At 50.7% G+C, this 21,495-nt stretch overlaps 7 protein-coding genes across 7 annotated transcripts; 5 read left to right on the top strand and 2 right to left on the bottom strand.

The window, feature by feature from the left end:
• Window positions 1-342: 342 nt before the first annotated feature.
• On the top strand, window positions 343-4,288 carry SMC3 (predicted protein; the record flags this gene model as incomplete). The annotated part of the gene is made up of 3 exons (XM_002184532.1): window positions 343-519; window positions 668-3,307; window positions 3,410-4,288. Coding segments are annotated over 3 exons (3,696 nt in total), but the record flags the coding sequence as incomplete, so codon positions are not given.
• Window positions 4,289-6,617: 2,329 nt separating this feature from the next.
• Window positions 6,618-6,890, top strand: PHATRDRAFT_16243 (predicted protein; the record flags this gene model as incomplete). Its single annotated transcript, XM_002184531.1, has 1 exon — window positions 6,618-6,890. A coding segment is annotated over one exon (273 nt), but the record flags the coding sequence as incomplete, so codon positions are not given.
• A 1,371-nt stretch (window positions 6,891-8,261) lies between these two features.
• Window positions 8,262-9,155, top strand: PHATRDRAFT_49730 (predicted protein; the record flags this gene model as incomplete). The annotated part of the gene is made up of 1 exon (XM_002184530.1): window positions 8,262-9,155. The coding sequence occupies exon 1, from the start codon at window positions 8,307-8,309 to the stop codon at window positions 9,153-9,155; it is 849 nt and encodes a 282-aa protein (XP_002184566.1). The 5' UTR covers window positions 8,262-8,306.
• Window positions 9,156-9,528: 373 nt separating this feature from the next.
• On the top strand, window positions 9,529-11,105 carry PHATRDRAFT_49729 (predicted protein). The gene has a single exon (XM_002184529.1). The coding sequence runs from the start codon at window positions 9,792-9,794 to the stop codon at window positions 11,013-11,015; it is 1,224 nt and encodes a 407-aa protein (XP_002184565.1). The 5' UTR covers window positions 9,529-9,791; the 3' UTR covers window positions 11,016-11,105.
• A 529-nt stretch (window positions 11,106-11,634) lies between these two features.
• PHATRDRAFT_49728 (predicted protein) lies at window positions 11,635-13,285 on the top strand. The gene is made up of 2 exons (XM_002184528.1): window positions 11,635-11,743; window positions 11,913-13,285. The coding sequence occupies exon 2, from the start codon at window positions 11,923-11,925 to the stop codon at window positions 13,066-13,068; it is 1,146 nt and encodes a 381-aa protein (XP_002184564.1). The 5' UTR covers window positions 11,635-11,743; window positions 11,913-11,922; the 3' UTR covers window positions 13,069-13,285.
• A 326-nt stretch (window positions 13,286-13,611) lies between these two features.
• PHATRDRAFT_16210 (predicted protein) lies at window positions 13,612-14,496 on the bottom strand (the record flags this gene model as incomplete). Its single annotated transcript, XM_002184448.1, has 1 exon — window positions 13,612-14,496. A coding segment is annotated over one exon (885 nt), but the record flags the coding sequence as incomplete, so codon positions are not given.
• Window positions 14,497-17,993: 3,497 nt separating this feature from the next.
• Window positions 17,994-20,803, bottom strand: PHATRDRAFT_49726 (predicted protein). Its single transcript, XM_002184447.1, has 5 exons — window positions 20,508-20,803; window positions 20,301-20,483; window positions 19,489-20,153; window positions 19,265-19,406; window positions 17,994-19,187 (listed from the first exon to the last, which is right to left on the bottom strand). The coding sequence occupies exons 1-5, from the start codon at window positions 20,695-20,697 to the stop codon at window positions 18,142-18,144; spliced, it is 2,226 nt and encodes a 741-aa protein (XP_002184483.1). The 5' UTR covers window positions 20,698-20,803; the 3' UTR covers window positions 17,994-18,141.
• Between the last annotated feature and the right edge of the window lie 692 nt (window positions 20,804-21,495).

Genomic DNA, 21,495 nt, shown 5'->3' with positions numbered 1-21,495 from the left:
CGGGAAATGGCGGACTGGCGCGCCAATCGCGACGTTCCCGGGCGTTTGGGCAGTTTATGCGTATCACGGGACGAACGGCGAGGCCCGCAGAAGTATCGAGTGAATAAGTGTGCGAGTATAGGTGTGCGTGTATGTGTGTACGCACCGAGGGACCCTAATCATCCTCATCATTTGTGGGCGTCCCCTTCATCATTCCTTGGTGAGCCTCCTTGTTTCCATTACTCATCCGTCCAACAGTCAGCCTCTCTCTCTCTCTCTCACACACACATACACATAGTTAGCGTTAGAACGCTGCCAACAACGTCCGTGTTGTACTTTCTGCCCCGTAGTTGGTAGTCGACAATGCACATTAAACAAATCACCATTAGCAATTTCCGGTCGTTTCGACAACAGCCGGAAATCGAAGCCTTTTCAACGCACACCAATTGCGTGGTGGGACGTAACGGGTCCGGCAAGTCCAATCTCCTGGATGCCGTGCAGTTCGTCTTGTTGGCTCCGCGATTCGCTAATCTCCGTCAGGTACGTTGCGTTGTTTTTGTGGGAGAACTCTTTACGATGCTCATTCCAACGATTTCCTACCTACCTTGGCCTTTATCCCTCCTTACCTGCCTTTGTTGCTTCACACTCTCACACACACTCTCACGCACACACTCGTTCACAACGACAGGAAGAACGGCAGGCCTTGCTGCACGAAGGATCCGGCAGTGCGGCCGTCAACGCGTTCGTCGAGATTGTCTTTGACAATGCCGATCACCGGTTCGCCTTGGAGCATTCGGACGAAGTCGTCCTGCGACGGACCGTGGGACTCAAGAAGGACGAGTTCTTTCTCCAGCGAAAGCGGGTGACCAAACAAGAAGTACAGAGTTTGTTGGAAGGCGCCGGCTTCTCCCGCTCCAACCCCTATTACATCGTGCAGCAGGGGAAAGTACAAGATCTGTGTACCATGAGCGACGTGGAGCGCCTCCGACTCTTGAAGGAAGTCGCCGGGACCGTCGTCTACGATCAGAAAAAAACGGAAAGCCTCGCCAAAATGCAGGAAAACGGACACAGCATTACCAAAATACAGGAAATACTCGACGACATTGAAGCCAAGCTCGACGAATTGCAGGCGGAAAAGGAAGAACTCACCGCCTACCAAGCCTTGGACCGGCAACGCCGGGCCCTTCAGTACGTCCTCTACGACAAACAACTCCGGAAAGCCCGGCACGATCTCGATCAGTTGGAACACGCACGGACATCCCACGTACAAAACCTCAGCGCACTACACGAAGAATTGAAAGACACGCACGAGGCCATTCGCAACAAGGACGCCGTGCTCAAAACAAAAACTAACGCGCTCCGGCGCAACCAGACCACCCTCGAAGCCCACGAGCAGGACAAGACCAGCCGGGTTACGGCCGTCACGAGACTCCAACTCGAATGTCAGGAGCTTCTGGAAGCTGTGCGGAGTGGCGCGGAACAGCTACAGTCCAACGAAAAGGAGCTCGAGGCCGTCCAGGCCGAAATTGAGGCCTCCCAAACGAACCTGCGGGATACTGTCCAGCCCGCCTACGATCAAGCCGTGGCTGTCTTGCAAGACTTGACCACTCGTCGGGACGAAGCATCCCGTCAGGTCGAATCACTCTACGCCAAACAAGGTCGGGGACAGCACTTTCAAACAGTACAAGATCGAGACGCCTTTTTGCAAAGCTCCGTAGAGGAACTCTTGGCGACACAGCGCGATAAAACCAGTGCCGTACAGGCGCAACAAGACACACTGGCCAACTTGCGCCGTTCCGTTACGCAAGAAACGACGGAGATTGACAAGCTTACCTCGCAACTCACCAGCCAAGCTGCCGGGTTGCAGTCTTTATCCAAAACCATTGAAGAAACCAAGCGCCAACGCTTGGAACTACACGATGCGCGCAAGGAAGCTTGGCGGGAGGCCGAAGCCCTTCACGATCAAGTTCGGGAAGCCAGGGGAACTTTTCAACGGGCCAAACAAGACACCGCCAAGGTCATGCCTCGCGCAACCGCAATGGGACTCAAGGCGCTAACGAGTGTGGTCGAACAGGAAGGACTCACCTCGGATCAGTATTTCGGCATGCTCATGGACAATTTCGTTCTGCGAGACGACAAGTATCAAACGGCCGTCGAAGTAGCGGCGCAGAATGCGCTCTTTCACGTCGTTGTGGACACCGACGTTACGGCGTCCCGGCTCATGAAGCGCTTGGAGGCCGACAAGCTCGGTCGCGTAACCTTTCTACCGCTCAACCAGCTCCGTATCGATCAGCCCAATTTGCCCCAATCTAACGATATTCGTCCCATGCTCGATTTATGTCTCCAGTACGACCGAAAGGTCGAACGTGCCTTGCAACACGTCTTTGGCAAAAAACTCCTGGCTCGAACACCAGAAATAGCATCGGAATGGAGTGCTCAGCACGGCGTCGACGCAATCACCTTGGACGGCGACTTGTGCAGTCGCAAGGGCGCCTTGACGGGCGGTTACGTGGACACGTCCAAGTCTCGGCTCCGTGCGCACGCCAAACAAACCGAAGCCCAAGCGGCCTTGCAAAACGTGGAGACGCTCCATCAAGGCAAAAGTCGTGAAGCCGAGCAAGTGGAGCAGCAAGTAACGAATCTTATGCAGGAGCTGCAGCGACAGGAAAGCAAACAGGCGGAGCTCAGTCGGATGGTCCAAGGTAAGGAAATGGAACTTGATCGAATACAGGCTCGATTAGAAAATCACAAAAAGCAGGTGGAAATGGTCGAAAAGACGCTAATTCCACCTTTGGAACGGGACATTGTTGCCTTGAACGGGGACATGGATCGTCTCAAGGCCGAAATGGGGACCCCCTTGACGCAGACGCTCTCCGATGAGGACCGCAAGCTGTTGGCCACGCTCAAAGAAACGCAAACACGGCTTGTTGCCGAGATTGAATCCCAGAGTGATAAGGTTGCTCAAGTTGGTTTGGACCGCCAAAAGCTCCAGAGTCTACTCGACGATAATCTGCTGAAACGTCAACGCGAGCTAAGGGAAGGTGGCGTCGACGGGCGTCGGCGTCAGAGCCATGGTCGTCTTTCGTCAGCCGCGGTGCAAGCGGAGCAGCAAGAAGAATTGGCCGAATGCCAGCGCCGATTGGACGATGCCCTGCGCGTCAAAGACGAAATTGAGGGGCGTTTGGAAGAGTCACGTCGGGTGGACGAGGAGTTGCGGGGCGAAATTATTGTGGTGAAAAATGAGCTGGAACAGCTGAAGAGCGAGTATCTGAATGTTTCTAAGCGCCTCGAAGAAGCGCAGAACGAAACTGAGCGGCTCATGAACAAGGTACGAACGTGTTGTGGTGTATTGTGCGGTTGTGTCTATCGTCTCTGCGACAAGGCCGTATACTGACTTAGATTCGGCATTTCTTTATTTGACTACTGGTAGCGCTCCATGTGTATTTCTACTCGCGAAGAAAAGATGCGCTCCATCCGGGAATTGGGATCCCTTCCCCCTCCGGCCGAGCTCGACAAGCACTCGGGCAAGTCCACTGAGGCACTCAAAAATTCCATCGAGGGCGTCAATAAGAAGTTGAAAAAGTATTCGCACATCAACAACAAGGCGTTCGACCAATACATCAATTTTAGTGAGCAGCGCGAATCGCTGCTGGTGCGCAAGGCTGAACTGGACCAAGGTGCCGAAAAGGTGGAGGAGCTCGTATCGAGTCTCGACCAACAGAAGGACGAGGCCATCAATCGTACCTTTCGCGGGGTCAGCGCCCATTTCAAGGACGTGTTTGAAGAGCTCGTTCCCAATGGGGCGGGTGAGCTCATTTTACGCACGGCCATGGACGAAGCGATGGAGGACGATGCGAACGATACGGATCAGGACGACGATTCCGTCAACGCGGATTCTCCGAAAAAGGCCAAGGGTTTCGACGCGAACAATCCGGATGTCAATTTGTACCGCGGTATTGGCATCCAAGTACGTTTTTCGGCCGTGGGCGAAAACTATCTCATGTCCCAGCTGTCGGGTGGTCAAAAGGCCTTGGTCTCGCTGGCCCTGATTTTTGCTATTCAACGGTGCGATCCGGCTCCCTTTTATATATTGGACGAGCTGGACCAGGCGTTGGATGCCTCGTACCGTGCGGCGGTGGCCAATCTGATTCAAAAGCAGGCCACATCCACGGAGAATCCAACACAGTTCATTGTGAGTACCTTCCGTCCGGAACTGGTAGCGATTGCGAATCGTTGTTACGGAATTTCATTGCAGAACAAGGTGAGTCGCATCCACCCGTTGAGTAAGAAGGATGCGTTACACTTTATCGCGAACTTGATGCACGAAGAGGAGGCGACTGGGGAAGTGGCGACGGTAGGGACGTCGTCCAAGGCGACCGCCTCGCGTTGGAGCCGGGATTCGCGCAAGCGTAAATCCCAAAGCGCGGCAGCGGTACGTCTCGCGGTCGACGAAGACACCGTTACCGAGGGCGTGGAGGATCCGGCTATCGACTTGGTGGGGGAAGACTGAGACTCGCGGCCTCTACGGAAAGCGGTCCTTCGTTGGACTGTGAATTACGAATTTCGTGCTGTAGACAAAGGACAATTGTAATATCCGTAGAATGCGTTTTTGTTCCGTTTCGGCGTGTCTAAAGGAGGCCTATAGGTGGTTGGGGATGTTGGAGAGGCATCATTGGTGGCACAGTTGTGGAGCGAGCCCGCTCTAGAGTAGGTTAGCTGTAACTATGTCATAGTGCGGTGTATTCGAAAGGGGGTGTTCGTGGTACGGATTGACTGACGGTGAACGGTGAAAGACGGGCTCATTCACAATTTGAGAGGGTTGAAGTTGATGATTGCTTACGTCATCAACGAGTCAATGAAACCGAGACAGCATATCGACCAGTAGGAATAGTCCAAAAGCCTCGAGACGACTGTCTCTCGATAAATGTACATGTTGACTGTGAGAAGAGATTGGAACCGAACGGGAGAGTAGGGGGCGGGGTGAGGATGTGTACACACCAAGGTTCGTTCGGGATCGGACCGCATCAGCGGAATTTCCCGCAGCTGCGTCGACAGATCGCGTGAATGCGCGCGAACGAAACTCTACTGTGAGAGATCTTGTGCGAGATGAATTTGTTCTCGCACAGTCAATTCCCAAATATAATGTGAAACAGCGCAACAGCGCAGCGCAACACAACAACACACCACAACATAATAAGCGTGAGCGTTTATCGTCCTTGTTCGGAAGGCAGTAGCAGTAGTAGCTATCGAACAGTTCCCACTCGACTCAAGCAACGGCAACACTCTGCCCCCTCTCCATCATGAAGGCTTCCATTCGTTCGTTCGCCTTGGCGGTCGTATTGAGCAATGCAGCGTTGCTACCAAACGTGGGAGCCTTTACACCGACTCGTTGGCCGAACACCGCGACGAACAACGTCCTCACCGCCGCTCCTTGGTCGTCTCCGCGCACCGACGTGTCGTTGTACGCGAGCGACAGCAACAAAAAGTCGTTTCTCGGTATGGACAACGAAGACAGTGACGAAGAGGACAGTGACGAGGAAGACGAAGATGATGACGACGACGACGTGGGATTGTCGCGCTATTCTTCCAGCACCGCCGCTGCCGCCAAATCTCCCTTTACCGGCTTGAAGTTGGATCCCTTTGATCCCAAACCGCTCATTAAGCCGCGTCCCTCGCGCGTCTTTCAGAACGAACAAGAACTCGCGCCGCCAGTGCCGGACGAACAACTCACGCAGAAACTCTCCACCGCGGAACGTCAAGAGAACCTGACCGTCATGCGACAGATTCGCAAATCCGACTTGCCCGATCTCCGTCGCCGGAAAGATCACGCTGGATGGGTTGAAGCGAACAACGACCTCAAGCGTCGTCTCGCCAGAGATCCCTGGTTCGCTGTCAACGAGCGCTTGCGGGATGCCATACAGCTCGGCGAGGCGCAGGAACAGATTGATCAACTCCAAAAACTCGCCACCAAGTTAGGAGGACCCCCACCCGGCATCGAAACCGGCACCAAGGGATACGCAGTGCACACGGAAATTTACGACATTGGCTTGTCGCCTACCCGGGCCGCCTCCATGATGGATCGGGAAATTCGGGCCGAACGCGCCGCTCGCGGACGCGCCATGATGGTCGAACGACAAAAGAACCTCGATCAGCAACAGCGACAATACGAAGAAGATATGCGCAATCCCGGTGTCCGCGAAGATAAGGAAGCCAAGGAACGAAGGGAACGGACCATGCGCCGACTTATGGACGAAATTGAAGAAGATAACAAGAAAAAACGCGAACGCGCCAAGGAAATTCTCGGTAAAGTGCCGGATACGCCAAAGTCACGCACCAAGGCCATGGAAAAGGCTCTCAAGGAAGCCCGCGACGAAGTCAAGAAAATGCGGCGCCAGCAACTCGGACAGGCGGAAGGGACCGGTAGCGATATTACCGAGGACGACGATGAGGATGACGATGATGACGATGGTCTGCCAGCCGGGCCCAAGTCGGGTGCCGATAAGGCCCGCGAAGCCGCCGCCGCGGAAGCCTCTGGTGGCCGTCCCCGCCTTCCCGGCGACGACGATGTCACACGTGGTGAACTCGACGCTAAAATCAAGGTCGAAAGCTCTTCCACCACGGTCACAGACAATCTCGAAGTACAGGTCACTTCCGTCTACAACAAGGAACAGTCCGATCCGCCCATGCGCAAACACTGTTTCCAGTACACCATCCGGATTACCAACAACTCTCCCACTGACACCATCCAGCTGCTCGGGCGCCGCTTCGAAATTCAAACCGTCGGGTCCAGTATGAAGGACGTTGTACAAGGCGAGGGAGTCACTGGACGTACCCCGGTGCTCAAGCCTGGCGAAGTCTTTGAATATACGTCGACGGCGCCGCTTTCGGTCCGCCCGATCGGCACGACGGAAATTGCCGCCCGTATGCGTGGCGAATACCGTTACGTGACGCTCGACGCGGAACAAGAGACGGCGACGGAAGAGCAGTTGAAGACCGGCGGTGACGCCAAAGCCGAACTTGGTATGTTCCACTTTGTCTTCCCCGAAGACCAGCGCGTCAAACCCTTCCGTGCCGCCGAGGACGATGACGACGAGGAGGAAGAGGAAGACGACGAGGATGATACCGTGGCCGCGACCGCTGTGACAGATACGGACAAGAGCAAGGCGCCGGCTGCGACACCATCGACCGCCTCAACCCCCGCGTCGACCCTACCTGGCGACGAGGACATGAAGACTGGCGACATTACGGTCAAGCTCAACGATTCGTCCGAAGCCGTCACGGACCAAGTCCGCGTCCAAGTCACCTCCAGTTACCGCCCCGAACGTTCCGACGAAGCGCTAGACAAGCATTGTTTCGCGTACAACATCCGGATTACGAATGAGGCCAAGCAGGCCGTGCAACTTGTATCCCGTCGTTTCGAAATCCAAACGATTGGTAGCGTCAACAAGGACGTGGTGCAGGGCCCCGGTGTGACGGGTCGTCAACCCATCCTGAAACCCGGTGAATCTTTCGAATACACATCGACGGCACCACTGTCGGTCAAACCATTCTTGGGCAAGACGCCCGTCGTTGCCCGTATGCAGGGGGAGTATAATTTTGTGCAGTTGGCCGATGATGGCACGACGCCAATCAGCTCTACCCCGCTCCAAGCACAGCTCGGCATGTTCCATTTCATTCTCCCGGCTTTGACGTAAAACGAGGAGTGGTTCTACAGCGTTTTGCTATTGCAAAACGCAAGCAAGTGAGCAGGATCAAAGATATTTCGGTAGGCAGCCAAAGGCACATTCGCACTTTCACACATTCACGCGCACTACGTAGCTAGTAGAGAGAAGGAGAGAATCTTAGTGGGAGAAAACTAAAAAGTAGTAGTATTGCACGGTTATGAGTCAGTTGTGATGGCGTTTCTCTCATTGTATTATACTATCTATGTAAGCTTAGGAATCGGTCCTCTCCAAAGATTGTTGCTTTACTGAAACTATTTTAGGAACATCCCACCATACCAGTATGAATCATTCCGGAACCGCCAATTTACTCTGGCGCTTGGCCTTTAAAAAAAGGGCACATAAAGCAGACCGACCCAATAGACATGAAAATATCGAATTCGATCGAGTCCCTCTGCGACATAATCTTCTCGCTGTGAATCTGACCAAGTTGTTCCCTGTTGTTCCAACAGAATCACGTTTTTCTCGCTCCCAGTTAACGACTGACAGTCAAGTGATGAGCAAGCAAATCGCCGAAGGCAACCTCTCGAGCTTGAGGAGACGCCAAATCTCGCTCGGCAGATCCTCCTCCACAGTCAGACCCTTACCATACTAGCAACCAGCCGAATGAATAGGGAGGAAACTCTTTCCACCTGCGAGTCAGGTCTCACGACCAGCTCGGTCGGTGATGTTGGAGAAGCTCTCACCAACACTGCTGCTGGTAGTAGTGGTACCACTCCTTTGAGTAGTCCTTTCCGTTCCTCACGCGAGGTTCGATTCGGAGACCACCGACCACCAGTCCACAACAAGCATCCGTTGACCATTTTTATCCGGCACAATATTGTCCCGGGCAAAGAAGCGCTGTTTGAAGAATGGGTGATGGAGATTGGACGGCTGCTCCGGCGTTTTACAGGTTTTTTGGACGCCGAAATCATTCGGCCGAACTGCTGCGAGTCGCACGAGTACGTTTCGGTGGTGCGTTTCGATACGTACGACAATTTGCAGGTATGGATGGATTCGAGTGAGCGGCAGCTGCATATTGACAAGGCGTACGCGTTTTCGGAAGAACCCATGAAGGTTTCGTATCACTCGCTGGAATACTGGTTTCACGTATCCGACGGTAACAAGAACGGAGGAGGACCACCGCCACGAGCCAAAATGGCAGTTGTGACGTTTCTCGTGATTTGGTTGCAATCGCGGTATCTAACCCAGAACACCATCATGCGCTGGCATAGCTTGTCTCCAACCGGCAAGCAAGCCCTATCCGTCATGTTGATTGTCTTGATGACCACATACGTGATCATGCCGGTTGTAACCAAGTATGTTTTAAATTGGTGGCTCTTTCCGAGAGAGGACCAGCCGACTTGGGTTCAGCTTTTGAACTGTTCTTGGCGAGTAGCCCGGGTAAAGAAGGAAACCAAAACATCGAAACAAGCCCAGACTTTACCATCTACGGATGCGGCAGAGTCGGCATAGAGAAATGGGGAATACTTTTAAAACTTTATAGCGACATGGGATAGCATTTTCGATCACTCGGGGACTATCGGTAGCCCTACTAGCTAGAAGCGGAGATTCTTCCTACGTTCGAGTAGCATCACGCCCCTTCGGACGCTCACCACACGTCGTCTGTACGTGACCCGTACACTGCGCACAAATTTATTTGGAGGAATGTTCGAGAAGCACCAGAATCTTCGTCCCAGTCCCTGTTGGAGAGTGATGTGAGCAGAATTCTTTCTACGGAACACGAACTTTTCTCGCGATGCTTCTGTACTAGCTACCTATGGCCGACTGCACTGCGAGACCTCTTCGCGATCTGCCGGCAAACGTGACAGCACTATTGAATTCAAGTCAAGTGACCACGTCCTCCTTTCCTTGTCAAGCTGTTCTTATTGTCGCGAAATCTTTGGAGTGGTAGAGCTTCATCTCTCATACTCGTATACATGATCAGGATTGTGATTCCTTGCCACGGGGTTTAGAAGTGCACGGCACTAGATCAATTCGAGAGGACAGACCATATCCACAGCGTTGTCGGTCAGATCTCTTTTCCGCAACTATATTTCGTTCACGGTTCTCGCGAAAGATTTCGTTGTCTATCCCCAACTTCAACCCATCATGCCGAATCGACTCAGCGCCAGCTCTAACGCTCATTTACCTCGCCATGAACAACTCACGACGAGCCCGTCGACGCATTCACCATCAACGATCCTATCCAGTACCAGCATCGCCGCGCGCACGGAATTTTTACTCGCGTCGACCAGCTTGGTCACGATGATTTCCCCCATCAGTAAACCATGCTATCCCGTCTTTGTTCCACCTCTCATTCGTCTTCCCTCGCACAGCTCAAGTGAAGCAAGTGAAGACCCAGCGCTCTCCTGGCCCACGAATCTCGGGGAGAAGATTGTAGGCGACGTCCTTGTAGCCACCGCCGTCACGGCGCTGGTATCGCCGTTTCTGACGGTCGTCGACAAGGCCTTGGTCCAGCGGTCCAACGGATCGCACACCCTCGGGCAATCAGCGTGGGAGACCTGTGTCGCCGTAGCACAACGACCCGGGGCCTACCTCAAATCACCGACCTATCTTTGGATGTGGATGACTTATGCCAGTACCTACAGTGCCGCCAACATGCTGCACACCGTCACGGAACACTACGACTATCAACGGGATTCGAAGACGAATGATACCCTCGATCAGCAAAGTAACGGTAGCTACAACGAAAACACTGCGAAGACCAAGTGCACAGCTATCAGTAGCAACACTGCCACTATCTTTGTCGGTACCACTATGGTGAATACTACAGCTTCGCTTGTCAAGGACAGGGCTTACGCCAAGCTCTTTGGCAACAACTCGGTCAAGGCTGTCCCGAACATATCCTACGGATTGTGGATGACCCGAGACTTTACCGTCGTGGGCTCGTCCTTTATTCTTCCCGAGTACGTGGCTGCTTGGGCGTCGCATCACGTTGAAATGGAGCCTTCGAGGGTTCAGGCGCTATCCCAGCTGGGAACGCCCATCCTCGCACAAACTATTGCGGGACCGTTGCACTTTTTGGGCCTGGATTGTTACAACCGACCCTTGTCACCACAGACTCCGTGGAACCTACGCGTACTAGATCGATGGCGCGTGCTGCAGCAAAACGTGATTGGGGTCGTCGGTGCCCGCATGGCTCGCATCTTGCCCGGCTACGGTATTGGTGGAGTATACAACAAACGCTGGAAGGCCCAATGGCGCGACTATCTTATCCAGCGACAAGTGGAACGCTCGCGAAGGGAAGAACTTTCGCCCGCATCCATTCGACAACTCGTCGCCTTGATTCGCAGCAAGCAACAGTCGTCCTAAGACGGCAACGTCTGTCAAGGACTGCATACGTATACGTATCGGCTTCAAAATCGGGAGAAGCGTTAAAATTTGTACATTAAATGCTCCTTAGAAAGTCACTACTGCATTGTGTTTCATGTAATATTAGCTGACAGGGAGCTGAAAAAGACCAACGCTATCAAATGGTTATTGCTAGCTAGTCCATAACTGTGAGTCGTGTTGGGAAAGTGATCCCAGCATTTTCTGTGACTGTGAGTCTTAAAATTTAAACGCTACTGTTAATCCGTAACTACAAGTATCATGCTATCTATGTGAGCGTGAGCTGTTTTTTAGATGTCGTTACTCGTGGAACGCTGACTGACTGTGCGAGATTGTTCTCGAGGCTGCTTGCGAATCTTGAACGTGCAATCGAACATGGTTTTTTTGGGTTCAGGTAACGTCGTGTTTCTTTACATTTCTCAGTGTTTCTTGTGACATGATTCTTCGTTGCAGTCGCCACGTCCACATCCCATATTAAAAACATCTGATGGTAAGCTGCAACGTCAGGATGACGTTAAAACATATGATTACCTTCCGAGACTCCGAGTCATTCCCAGTCTTGCTCACATTTTCCTCGACGAGGTTCGGATTGGCTCGAAAGACGTCTCGGGTCGGTTTCCAGTGGGCTTCCAACGGCGCAATATTTTGGGTCAACGCCATATTCTAACATACTCAATCAAATACATAGACGACCTGACGAACCAGAATAGGTACGAGCAAGGTTACGGTAGAGCCAATCCAAAAGATTGCTGATGCGGACAGAACATCGCATAGATCGCCACTGACCCGGGTGGTCCGCCGGCTCTCCATTGAACTGATGTTGTTCTTCTTGCTTTTCATCCCACGTGCTCACGGTTTCACTCCTTCTCACTAGCAAAGAAGGAAAGCAATGATAGACCCCACATTTCCTTTTCCTTCATATCCGAGGGCGCTGCCAACGAAAAGGGACGCACCTGTACTGACATTAGCCGACAGCAGTGATTTTCTGTCGGTGGGACCAATCGTCCCCTTTCATGAGTATTTGCCGCAAAAGACGCGACAGTTTGCGGTAACGTGGCCCAATCAGACAACGATTCGGCATCCAAAAGTCAGTATGCCATTGAATTTGGGAGAAAAATTACTGGGTGACTTCTTGGTGGCCATTGGTGTAACGGCTTGTGTGTCTCCTTTTCTTACCATTATCGACAAAGCTATGGTGCAACGATCGGCAAATTCGCATACGCTGCTACAAAGTGCAACGGAGAGTGCCACAGCCATGAGTAGACACCCCTTCGCCTTTGTAAAGAGTCCTACTTTTTTATGGATGTGGATGACGTACGCTTCCACGTATACAGCGGTCAACATGATCCGCACGTTGACCGAACACCAAGACTACCAATTCGTCCGAGACCACTATCGTAACAATTCCGACGCAATCTCTTCAGCAGCACCGGCAAAGCCAAACACGAACACGGTTGTCTTTCTGGGAACTACCGCCGTCAATACATCGGCGTCGTTGATCCGTGATCGAGCGTACGCTAAAATGTTTGGCAATGCGGCGGCGACCAGCGTCCCGCGCGTCTCGTATGGACTCTGGATGGCACGGGATTTCACCGTAATCGGCTCTAGTTTCGTGCTACCTGAGTATGTGGCAAGTTTTCTCCAGCATCGAAGCAACCTCAATGAAGCCGACGCCCTCAATGTTGCACAGTTAGCGACACCGTTGGCGGCACAAGCCATAGCGGCGCCGTTGCATTTCGTCGGCCTCGACTGCTACAATCGCGCTTTATCGCATCTCCCTGTTGTTCCACGCCTTGTGGAACGTGGCCGATTCCTTGCGAAAGGATTTGTCGAGGTCACGGCTGCCAAGATGATTCGAATCTTGCCCGGATACGGGATTGCCGGTGTGTACAATCGGCAGTTTCGAAATCAATGGCGTGACAACTTGATACGCCGCCAGATCATCAAAAATACTGCCAACAGGCAGACCTCGTCGATCTCACAAGATGGTGTGCGAAACTTGGTTGCTCTGATTCGGAGCAAGTCGTCCACGTAGACAGTTCTGCCAAACGCTCTTCCAAAAACCCGACTGATACACTACTACGACCCAATCCGATTTACTGGCCGATCCAAACTCATTACTAATAAAAGACCGAATCGATAGAGTGCCGTATTTGAAGACACGCATAACACGAAAGCAGGTTTCAGACTCATAGAAACAAAGTCGCAATCCGATTTATTAGAAAACCCTAATTTTAGAAAGAAACCACTATAGTTTACCATTACACACTGATATCAAAGAATTACCATAAAAGTATCAGCCATGTACGCAACTGAGACAGGACGTGTTCTAGCAGCTAAGACAAGACGTCTTCTAGCAACTGAGACAAAACGTCCTCTAGCAACTGAAATATGAAAATCATAGATGCTAGCACTACCTAGAATCATCGTTGCTATCAGAGTCCTGGCCAAAGCTTTGAAGCCATCCGTCAATGTCGTCTTGTTTCGGTCCCAATGCTCGCGCTGGAAAGGCGGTACGGTAATCGTACGGATCAACAAATGCATTTGTGGGCGGCGCCGGCAACTTGTGCAAGCCAACCAGTTTAGCGAGTTGTTCGTAAGCCAAAAGTGAAATACCAAACTGCGGCGCTAGGCGTAGCACCCGCATCGAAGCGCCGCGAAACAAGGCAGGCAAGCCCTCATCGTGATAAAGTTTGGTGGCGCAGTCTCGAATACCAGCATACGATCCTTCGCCGGGTCGCGGAATGCTTTGAATCCGCGTTTTGATAACATCAGCGGGTGTCGTAAGCCAGGCTGCTGGCACTCCAGCGACAGTGCCAGCCAAGAGCAAGTCGATAGGAGTCGCTTGTCCAGAGTCATTCCGAGCAACCATTGCCTCCTTGAGGAACGAATAGATTGGAAAGTAAATGGCACTGAACGGGATATCTCTAAGCAAACAGGCAGAGGCACCACGATATACTCCAGGAAATCCGAGATCGTGAAGAACGCTGGTAAATGTCTGGGGATTAGGGGGCGTCAGACCTTTGGCTCGCAAGAGGCTCGCCGTTTCGCCTTGCAGTTGAAGACGAATCTTGGAAATCTCCATCGGATTCGTCACTAGCAGCTGGCATGCACCGGCACATGCTCCGGCTAGCACTTCAAATGGAAGGCTCAATTCGGGCTTGCCAGTTTCGTCGTCGTGCGTCACAAACGCCTGTCGCAGTAAGTCGTTGACATAAAGCTTGATGGCTTTCTCCGGTGCTACGCCCACTAGAGGAGGAAGCAATCCACGGTACAAGCCTAAAAACCCCTCTTTTCGAATGGAATGTTGAGCGCATGCGAGCACAGATGGATAAAGTCGTCTAGTTGTACTGCCATGAAGCATAACTCGTTGGTTCATGAGACGAGTTTTGATTAGGTCAGCCGGGTACAATAAAACTACGCCAAGCGACCCTGCCATTGCGGTTAAACTCCAGTGTTGCATCCAAGAGCCAATCCTTCCAGACATCGTTCCTTTGTCCCAGCCATCCGATCCGTCAATGTCGCTAATCGCGTCACTACTCTCGGGACCAGGGACCGGCCGAAATTCGGGTGGTGGAGCAAATGTGAGCTTACCAGTCCGGCCTGGGACAGCTTCCAATCGCTGAGCCACTTGCAAACCACAAACACTAACCGTGTCTTCGTGAGATACATATCCATCACGATCCAAATCAAACAAGGAAAAGACGACATCAACCTGTCGACGACTCCACTGGCCTCCCCATACTCGATTTGCGACTTTGAAGTCGTCCGGTGATATTGGATCGCCCTTTTTTGCGCGTTGAGCTCGATCAATCAGGTGGCAAATACCGGGCAGATTCCCTAAGACTTCAGAAAACGCTACAAAGTCAACAAATCCAAAGGCCCGTTCGCCCAGCCGTTGCTCTCTCCAGGCCATGTCGCCCATGACAGAATTTTCGGTGGAAGAACGAACACTGTCTAAGGAAGCATTTTTCAGCGATCCCGCTTGGAGGGAAAGACGTGCAGTGTTCTCGCCAGCTTGAATCGGACCGTGGCAGTAAAGGGATTCCAGTCGTTCCGATACTCCCGCCGGCAGTCGCCATCCGCAGGCGGTTTTTAGGACGCGTACGAAGTCCGCGGGCAGTAAAAAGCCTTCGGGTGTTCCGTGCTCTCTTATCGCACGAAAAAAGGCTTGAGCTCCAAGTTCACGTTGAAGTTCAACGAGAAATTGCGAAAAGTGCGTCGGTCGAATACTCTGCTTCTCGTCCGGTCCAAAGTATCGTTGGAAGAATTCCGTCTTAAAATCCACATGGTGTGGAACAAATCTTTGGATATCCGACAAAAATATTTGACCACGTTTACGAACATCAAGGAGTAAAAAGGCAATGTCAACTTCGGGGTCGGGTCGAGCCATGAGTAACTGAAAGAAGCAAAAGTCTGTCAACGAGATGCGGTGATGTGATTTCGGCGATGTTGTGTTGCCACTTCCCCGCAGAATATGGTACGTATTTGCTAATCGTGTACCCAACAATGGATTCTGTTGCTTTGGGTCCTGTCGATCCGGGTCGTCACGCGTACTTTGTGTTTGTTGCGGCTCGCAGGCCCGCACAAAATCCTCTAAACTCATGTATGCCTCGCCATACTCGTCCACGTGTGTAGCATACTGCTGAAAGATATGTCTCATATTGTCGCTTGGCAGAACATGCTGTAGAAAGGTTTGGCGATCCAACACAAAGACTTCCAGTGGTAGCGTTCGATTCGATTGCGATGCGACCACGGAAGCAGAATGTTGTCGCCCAAATAAAAATCCACCCTCCCCGAACAGCATACCAGGCCCTAAAGAGGCTGGATTGACATGCTGATACCATACATCCGCATTTCCGTTCCGAATGATGTAAATAGCAGGCGGAACACCACTATCTGGGGGTGGGGGATCGGATAAGGAGGACGACCTCGATTCTTTTTCGTTTTCTAACACATCTTTCTGATTTTCGTTCATCGTGGCATCGTCTTTTATCCTAACGGATAAATGCTCTTCTTTTGTTTCACAAATTCCAGGACTAGAAACGTCTTCCTTTCCCACTAAGAATAGCTTCCCGTCGTCTGTTTCGTACAATTCGTCTAGATATTCGTCTGGATCGGCCACCCCCTCAACATCTAATTCGACTTTCCGAGACTCGTTTTGTTGTTCCGTTCGTATTCGTTCCTCTTCTTCATCTCGATCCACGCACCCTTCTAATATAACTATTTCACCTGGTTGAAAGGTTAGTAAAGTTGCTGCGCGAACCACACGTTCTACTTGCTCCGCATCGAGACAGGTGAAAAAGGGTGATCGGTGTAGAGCGAGACGAATCAATTCCTGATCGCGCTGTGTTTTGAAATGCGAAGGCAACGGCGTTGGTGCCGGTGGCAACGAAGCCGAGCCACTTTTTCTGTCATCCGCATCAGCAGACAATTTCATTGCGCTTTGCTTCTAGTAAAGAAGCATTCCCATTGTGTGGTCAATAGTCGATTGGATTCTACAAACGCAATCCGCAAAACGATCCTCTCCACAGCGTCGTCAATCATTTGATGCGAACTGGAAGTCGTATTTTGCGTTCGATAGGGTTCGAGGCAACGATACTTACTGCGTACGAACATCCTACCTGAATCGCAGTGTAAGCTAACAGATTGACAGAAAAAGTTTACAGTTAAATAGTAAGTCAGTTTTCGAGCTTCTTTCGTTCGAAAATAAATAAATAGAATGTTACGGTGCCGTGACCAAGTTCTGACTGCATGGCGATGGAGCAAGCGGCTTTAAACTGATTTTTTCGTTGAGCTGGTTGTCAGACTATGGCTTCTCCTCTTCGAGCTGGTCTGGATGTAGCAGATGACGTAGAAGCAAAACATGGCAAAAGGAATGAACGCATCGTATACCACATGTCCGTAGAGATTATCTTTCACAAAGGCGATACACTGCGTGCTTTCCATCCAGCCAACAAAGGTTAGCGGCACACTCACCAATAGCGGATATATGGCGTATGCAAAATCCTTCACCGGGGAGGCCAGCTGGTTGGCTGAAAAGGCCAGTAACAGCACAGTTTGTACGTAGGTAAAGCCGAGATTGGAAGGCACAAAATGTCCCCCTCCAATTGCGATAACGGCAAACAGTAGTATATGTCCGGGTCTCACATGAGGCATGCTTGCTCGTAGCAAGCACAACCAGAAAATTGTCAAAGGAATATATGCTAGCAGAGCATCTCGAAACGAGTGCTCCATCATGAATTCAATTGGCAGCTTCCTGTCCACTTCGGCTGCTCCTAAGGTGCGCATACCGGAGGCCAGCGCCCCATGCCCAATACCGTGCGCAAGAACAGCCGGAATACCCGTGAACATGAACGAGTTCGCACTTTCTAAACCAGGAGTTTTGTGAATTACGTAGTACAGCAATGCCAGCAAAACTGTGGTTGCAGTATCGACGTAGAGACACATATAGTGTGAGTTCCAATATGGCGTGGCGGAGTTGGCGATACAAAACCCCTCTTGTTTCCACTGGGGATCAAAAATGCGGTCGTCCTCCGAATCAGTGTATCGTATAACTACACAGGCGAAAGTTACAGCGGAAACAAGTGTTACCATATGCCCACTGTCACCGACAAGGGTATAGAAGGCGCTATCCTCGTTCATGGTAGTCAATACGGCCACCGTAAAAGAAAAACGTTGCGTTTGTCCATGAAATGAGAGTAGCGATGTAGAAGAACAGTGCGCGTTTCCAGCCTATGAGTTGGCAATAGAAAGCAAAAGAATAGTGCTAGTGACAGAACATCGAAAAGTTGATATTTCCCTTCACAGAAACGCAAATAAGAAAATGTCTGACTACGAATCGCAATTCACAATCTAACCGAACAAATACCTAAATTGGTACCAGAGTTTAAACGCGTCTATATGTGGGATGAACTCCGTATGCCGTGTTATATATCACAGCCAGTGATTACAGACAATAATAAAAAGAATCGTCACTGACAGTATTTATGTTCTCCCGAATATTTGGGTGTCTCAGTACAACAGAGTATCATTCACGCAATCAAAAGCCTTCATTTACGTAAACCTCCTACCTTTCAAATTTTTAGACTCTTTTTTCCTTTCACAGTCAATCCGAATCGCTTTTAAATGATTGCATCTTGAGATATTTTTGACCCGTCAACGTTAAACCAATGTAGCTAAGAGCCCAGGAAACAACCGTGATGGAGAGTTGTGCTTTCACGATATCGCCGAGTGTATTCGTCCCCAAACCAAAACGATCCAACGCTTCCGACCCAAACTTGGCGACTGGTCCTCGACGTGGTCCTTTCGTATCAAAAGTCAATTGGTCGAATTCATTGACACATAGCCCTTCAAACCCCCATCGAATCAAGCCGATCTTAGGAATCCATCTCAGCAATCTCGGTGTGTTCTCTTCGGAGATGTTCTTGCCATCAAAGATAATGTTCAATACAAGAACAGCAGGAAAGATAGCCAATGCAACATCGGAACTCGGACTGACGGCCCCGATAACAAGACCCACTGCTTCGGATGCCAAACCGTGCGTAGTCAATAAGCCGAGAAAACGTCGGAATTTTCCTTTCATACGACTGAGACCCGTCAAATGGTACACGATGGTTCCAAAAATACCGTTAAAAACAGCCACTAATGGCAGCTCCGAAAGTGCTTTACCAATGAAGTATGGAAGAGTGCGGTACATCTTTGAAGCGATTTCGTTCGAAACTATAGCCTTTTCCCGAGGAAAGGATCGAATTGTAGACGCAACAGCCATGTTCGCTGATCCAATGGCAATCAAGGAAAGCAGACCAAAGCGATCCTGTATCGAGGCCTGGTTTGTGCCCAGCGAATAGATTCCGCCGTAAATGACTCCTAGCGAGATTTGTTGGACAGTCTTTAAGATGAGCGTTGTTTTGCCACGAATTACCTCTCGAAAGGAGCGTTTGAAAAGTGTTCGAAATTGAGTAATTATGCCAGCTTTCGGGCCACCGCGGGAAACCATGGTAAACTCTGTCGTCCCGTTGTCGTCTGTTGCCATCTTACCTAAATCCAATGGGTTCGAGTTTGCTTTGTAAATAAGTCGCTCCATACGTGAATTCATCTCATCTTTGGTTTCCTCTTCAATTGGAAGCCGTGAAATGCAATCTAGAATATGCTCTGCATGACATTCAAAACAGTCGAATCAGCTCGATACTGAATAAACCTTACGTCCAGATATCAATTCAGAGACTTACCTGCGGTTCCCATTTCTGCGGTTGCTGGGTGTCCGTAAGATTCCATATAGGATCTTACCCCATGTAGCTCGCCATAGTACATCAGCTTTCCTTCAGAAACGAGTAGCAGATCATCAAATTTTGCAAAGACGTGCTGACTTGGCTATTACGACAAGCAATCTTCAGTTGAGATGAATCGGACAACAAAGAGTGAGCGTGGCATTTGCAAGAAACCAAAGACGCACCTGATGAATAACAGCAATCACTGTCTTCCCGGAATCGGCTAAATCTCGAAGCGTCTGTACCAAAGAAGTAGCTGCAGTGCTATCTAAGCCGCTTGTGGGCTCGTCTAGAACAATAACGGAAGGACTTGAGATCATTTCCACTGCGATGGAAAGACGCTTGCGCTCTCCACCCGAGATGCCGCGGACCTTTGCGTCTCCGACAACTGTATCGGCAGCTTTCGTCAAACCTAATTGATCCATCAATCCGTCCACCATTTTGTCTCGAGCATGCTTACTCAGTAAACTTCCCAGTTTCAATTCCACACGAAAGTGGAGAGTTTCACGGACCGTCATGTGCGGGAAGAAGTTGACGTCTTGTTCGATGAAAGCAGCCGGCAAGAGTGAATCCCCAGACACGGGTTCGCCGTTGATGTACCTGCGACCGTACAATGACAATTTCGTATTGTCTTTGACTCGCCCAACTAAGGCGTGTATCAGCGTGGACTTTCCCGCACCTGATGGTCCCATGACTGCCAGCATACGGCCAGGCTGGGCTCGACCACGGACGCCGTCGAGTATGGTTCGGACCTCACCCGACTTGGTTTCCAACTCTAACGTTAATCCTTCAAAGGCCAAATCAATCGGTTCAGTGTCTACCACATTGCCACCCTCAATCTTAAGTTCATCTATTGATTTATACGCAAAGGCAGTGTAAGCGGTAGTTTTGCATATGTCATGAATGAATTCCTATGCCACTTCGGGGTACAAGAAGTGATGTAGCAACGCGATGGTCCACAAATGTATCGGAGGCAGGTCGAATGTAACCGACTCACCGTCCCGGACTCCGACTCGCAAATCTTTTTTTGTCGGTTGAGGCAAATAGACGACCAGAGCAGCCAGAATCATTGCAGCCAACACTACAGTAGCGATCAAGTTTGGCGAGTTTACTGGAATCTCCGGTTCCCAAAGGCCCGCAACATGGAACCAACGAGACGTTTTTCCAATGGAACTTTTGTCTGTACGCGTCGGTTTGTTCTCACCTTCAACGATATTTCCACGTCCTGCGGATTTGGCGAATCGGTTCTGAATCTTCTGGCTCAAGTTCACAGCCGCACGTTGACCGTGCACGGAATGGGCCAACAATCCGATCGCAATCAGCAACGTGTATAAGCACAACAACGAAATCTGGCGACATCCTCGTCGCCGTTGCCTTCGTGGCTGCAAACTCATCTCGGTTTTCGTTTGCGTCAGTCTGTAGACTCAAACCAATAGTTGCCAGCGCTCTGTGTCAAATGTAGACTGAATTGATTTTACTACGAGAGTAGTGCACAATCAAGTCTGCTTTCTGTTAGGATGAATGCGACTCGATACAAAAAGCCGAAAGCGTGTCCTCCGCTTTCCGTATGAATCTCATATAACGCCTAATCGATTGACAGAGTACAATTTGCCATTGGCTCGTCGGAGACGCAACCACGAGCTACTCAGCCAATCAAATCGAGTACCGATACCTCCCCAATTTCTTGACGAAGTGCATCTGCCTAACACAACAGTAAATGCAAGACTGTTGAAGTGATCAAGATATCCTACCAATTACCTAGCTATCTACGCTTCAGTGCAAGTCCTTCATTTGTTTTATGCGCCACCCCTTCCTGGAATATACACCAATCGCTTTTGCTGACAAGCTACCTTCTCATGGTCAGTGCCCTCTTTGGGGAAATAGCTCCAAGCGACTAAAAATGAATGTGTTACACCATTTTTTCCGTGGTAGCGTTCCTGTTCAAATAGATAACTAGCTAGAGAACCGCTGCCTTTCTTCCACTTCAATATCTCCGCTATAAATGACATTTCTGGTCCTCGACCTTCCTGATAAAGTCATGGAAGCTGTAGTAGAGCAAAGCACCTCTAATTGTTGCGGAAAATTACTGATGTAAGGGTCGGATCCTCACCAAGCCATCGAGCAAATTCCTTTTTCACTGACGGCCCACACTTCTTGTCTATTATTTAGAAAGAACTATGGTGCAAGAGCTT

This window comes from Phaeodactylum tricornutum, chromosome 24, assembly GCF_000150955.2.
Source record: "Phaeodactylum tricornutum CCAP 1055/1 chromosome 24, whole genome shotgun sequence".
Classification (NCBI taxonomy): Eukaryota; Bacillariophyta; class Bacillariophyceae; order Surirellales; family Neidiaceae; genus Phaeodactylum; species Phaeodactylum tricornutum.
This window is presented reverse-complemented; position numbering and strand designations above follow the sequence as displayed.

What these genes read in the sequence shown, in the direction of transcription:
- PHATRDRAFT_49729 (XM_002184529.1), top strand. Translation starts at nt 9,792, where the DNA reads ATGCCGAATCGACTCAGCGCCAGCTCTAACGCTCATTTACCTCGCCAT.
- PHATRDRAFT_49728 (XM_002184528.1), top strand. Translation starts at nt 11,923, where the DNA reads ATGATAGACCCCACATTTCCTTTTCCTTCATATCCGAGGGCGCTGCCA.
- PHATRDRAFT_49726 (XM_002184447.1), bottom strand. Translation starts at nt 20,697, where the DNA reads ATGAGTTTGCAGCCACGAAGGCAACGGCGACGAGGATGTCGCCAGATT. An exon ending in GCGAGTCGGAGTCCGGGACG is followed by an intron (nt 20,154 to 20,300) that starts GTGAGTCGGTTA and finishes ATAAATCAATAG; the next exon opens with ATGAACTTAAGATTGAGGGT. An exon ending in CGCAGAAATGGGAACCGCAG is followed by an intron (nt 19,188 to 19,264) that starts GTAAGTCTCTGA and finishes AATGTCATGCAG; the next exon opens with AGCATATTCTAGATTGCATT.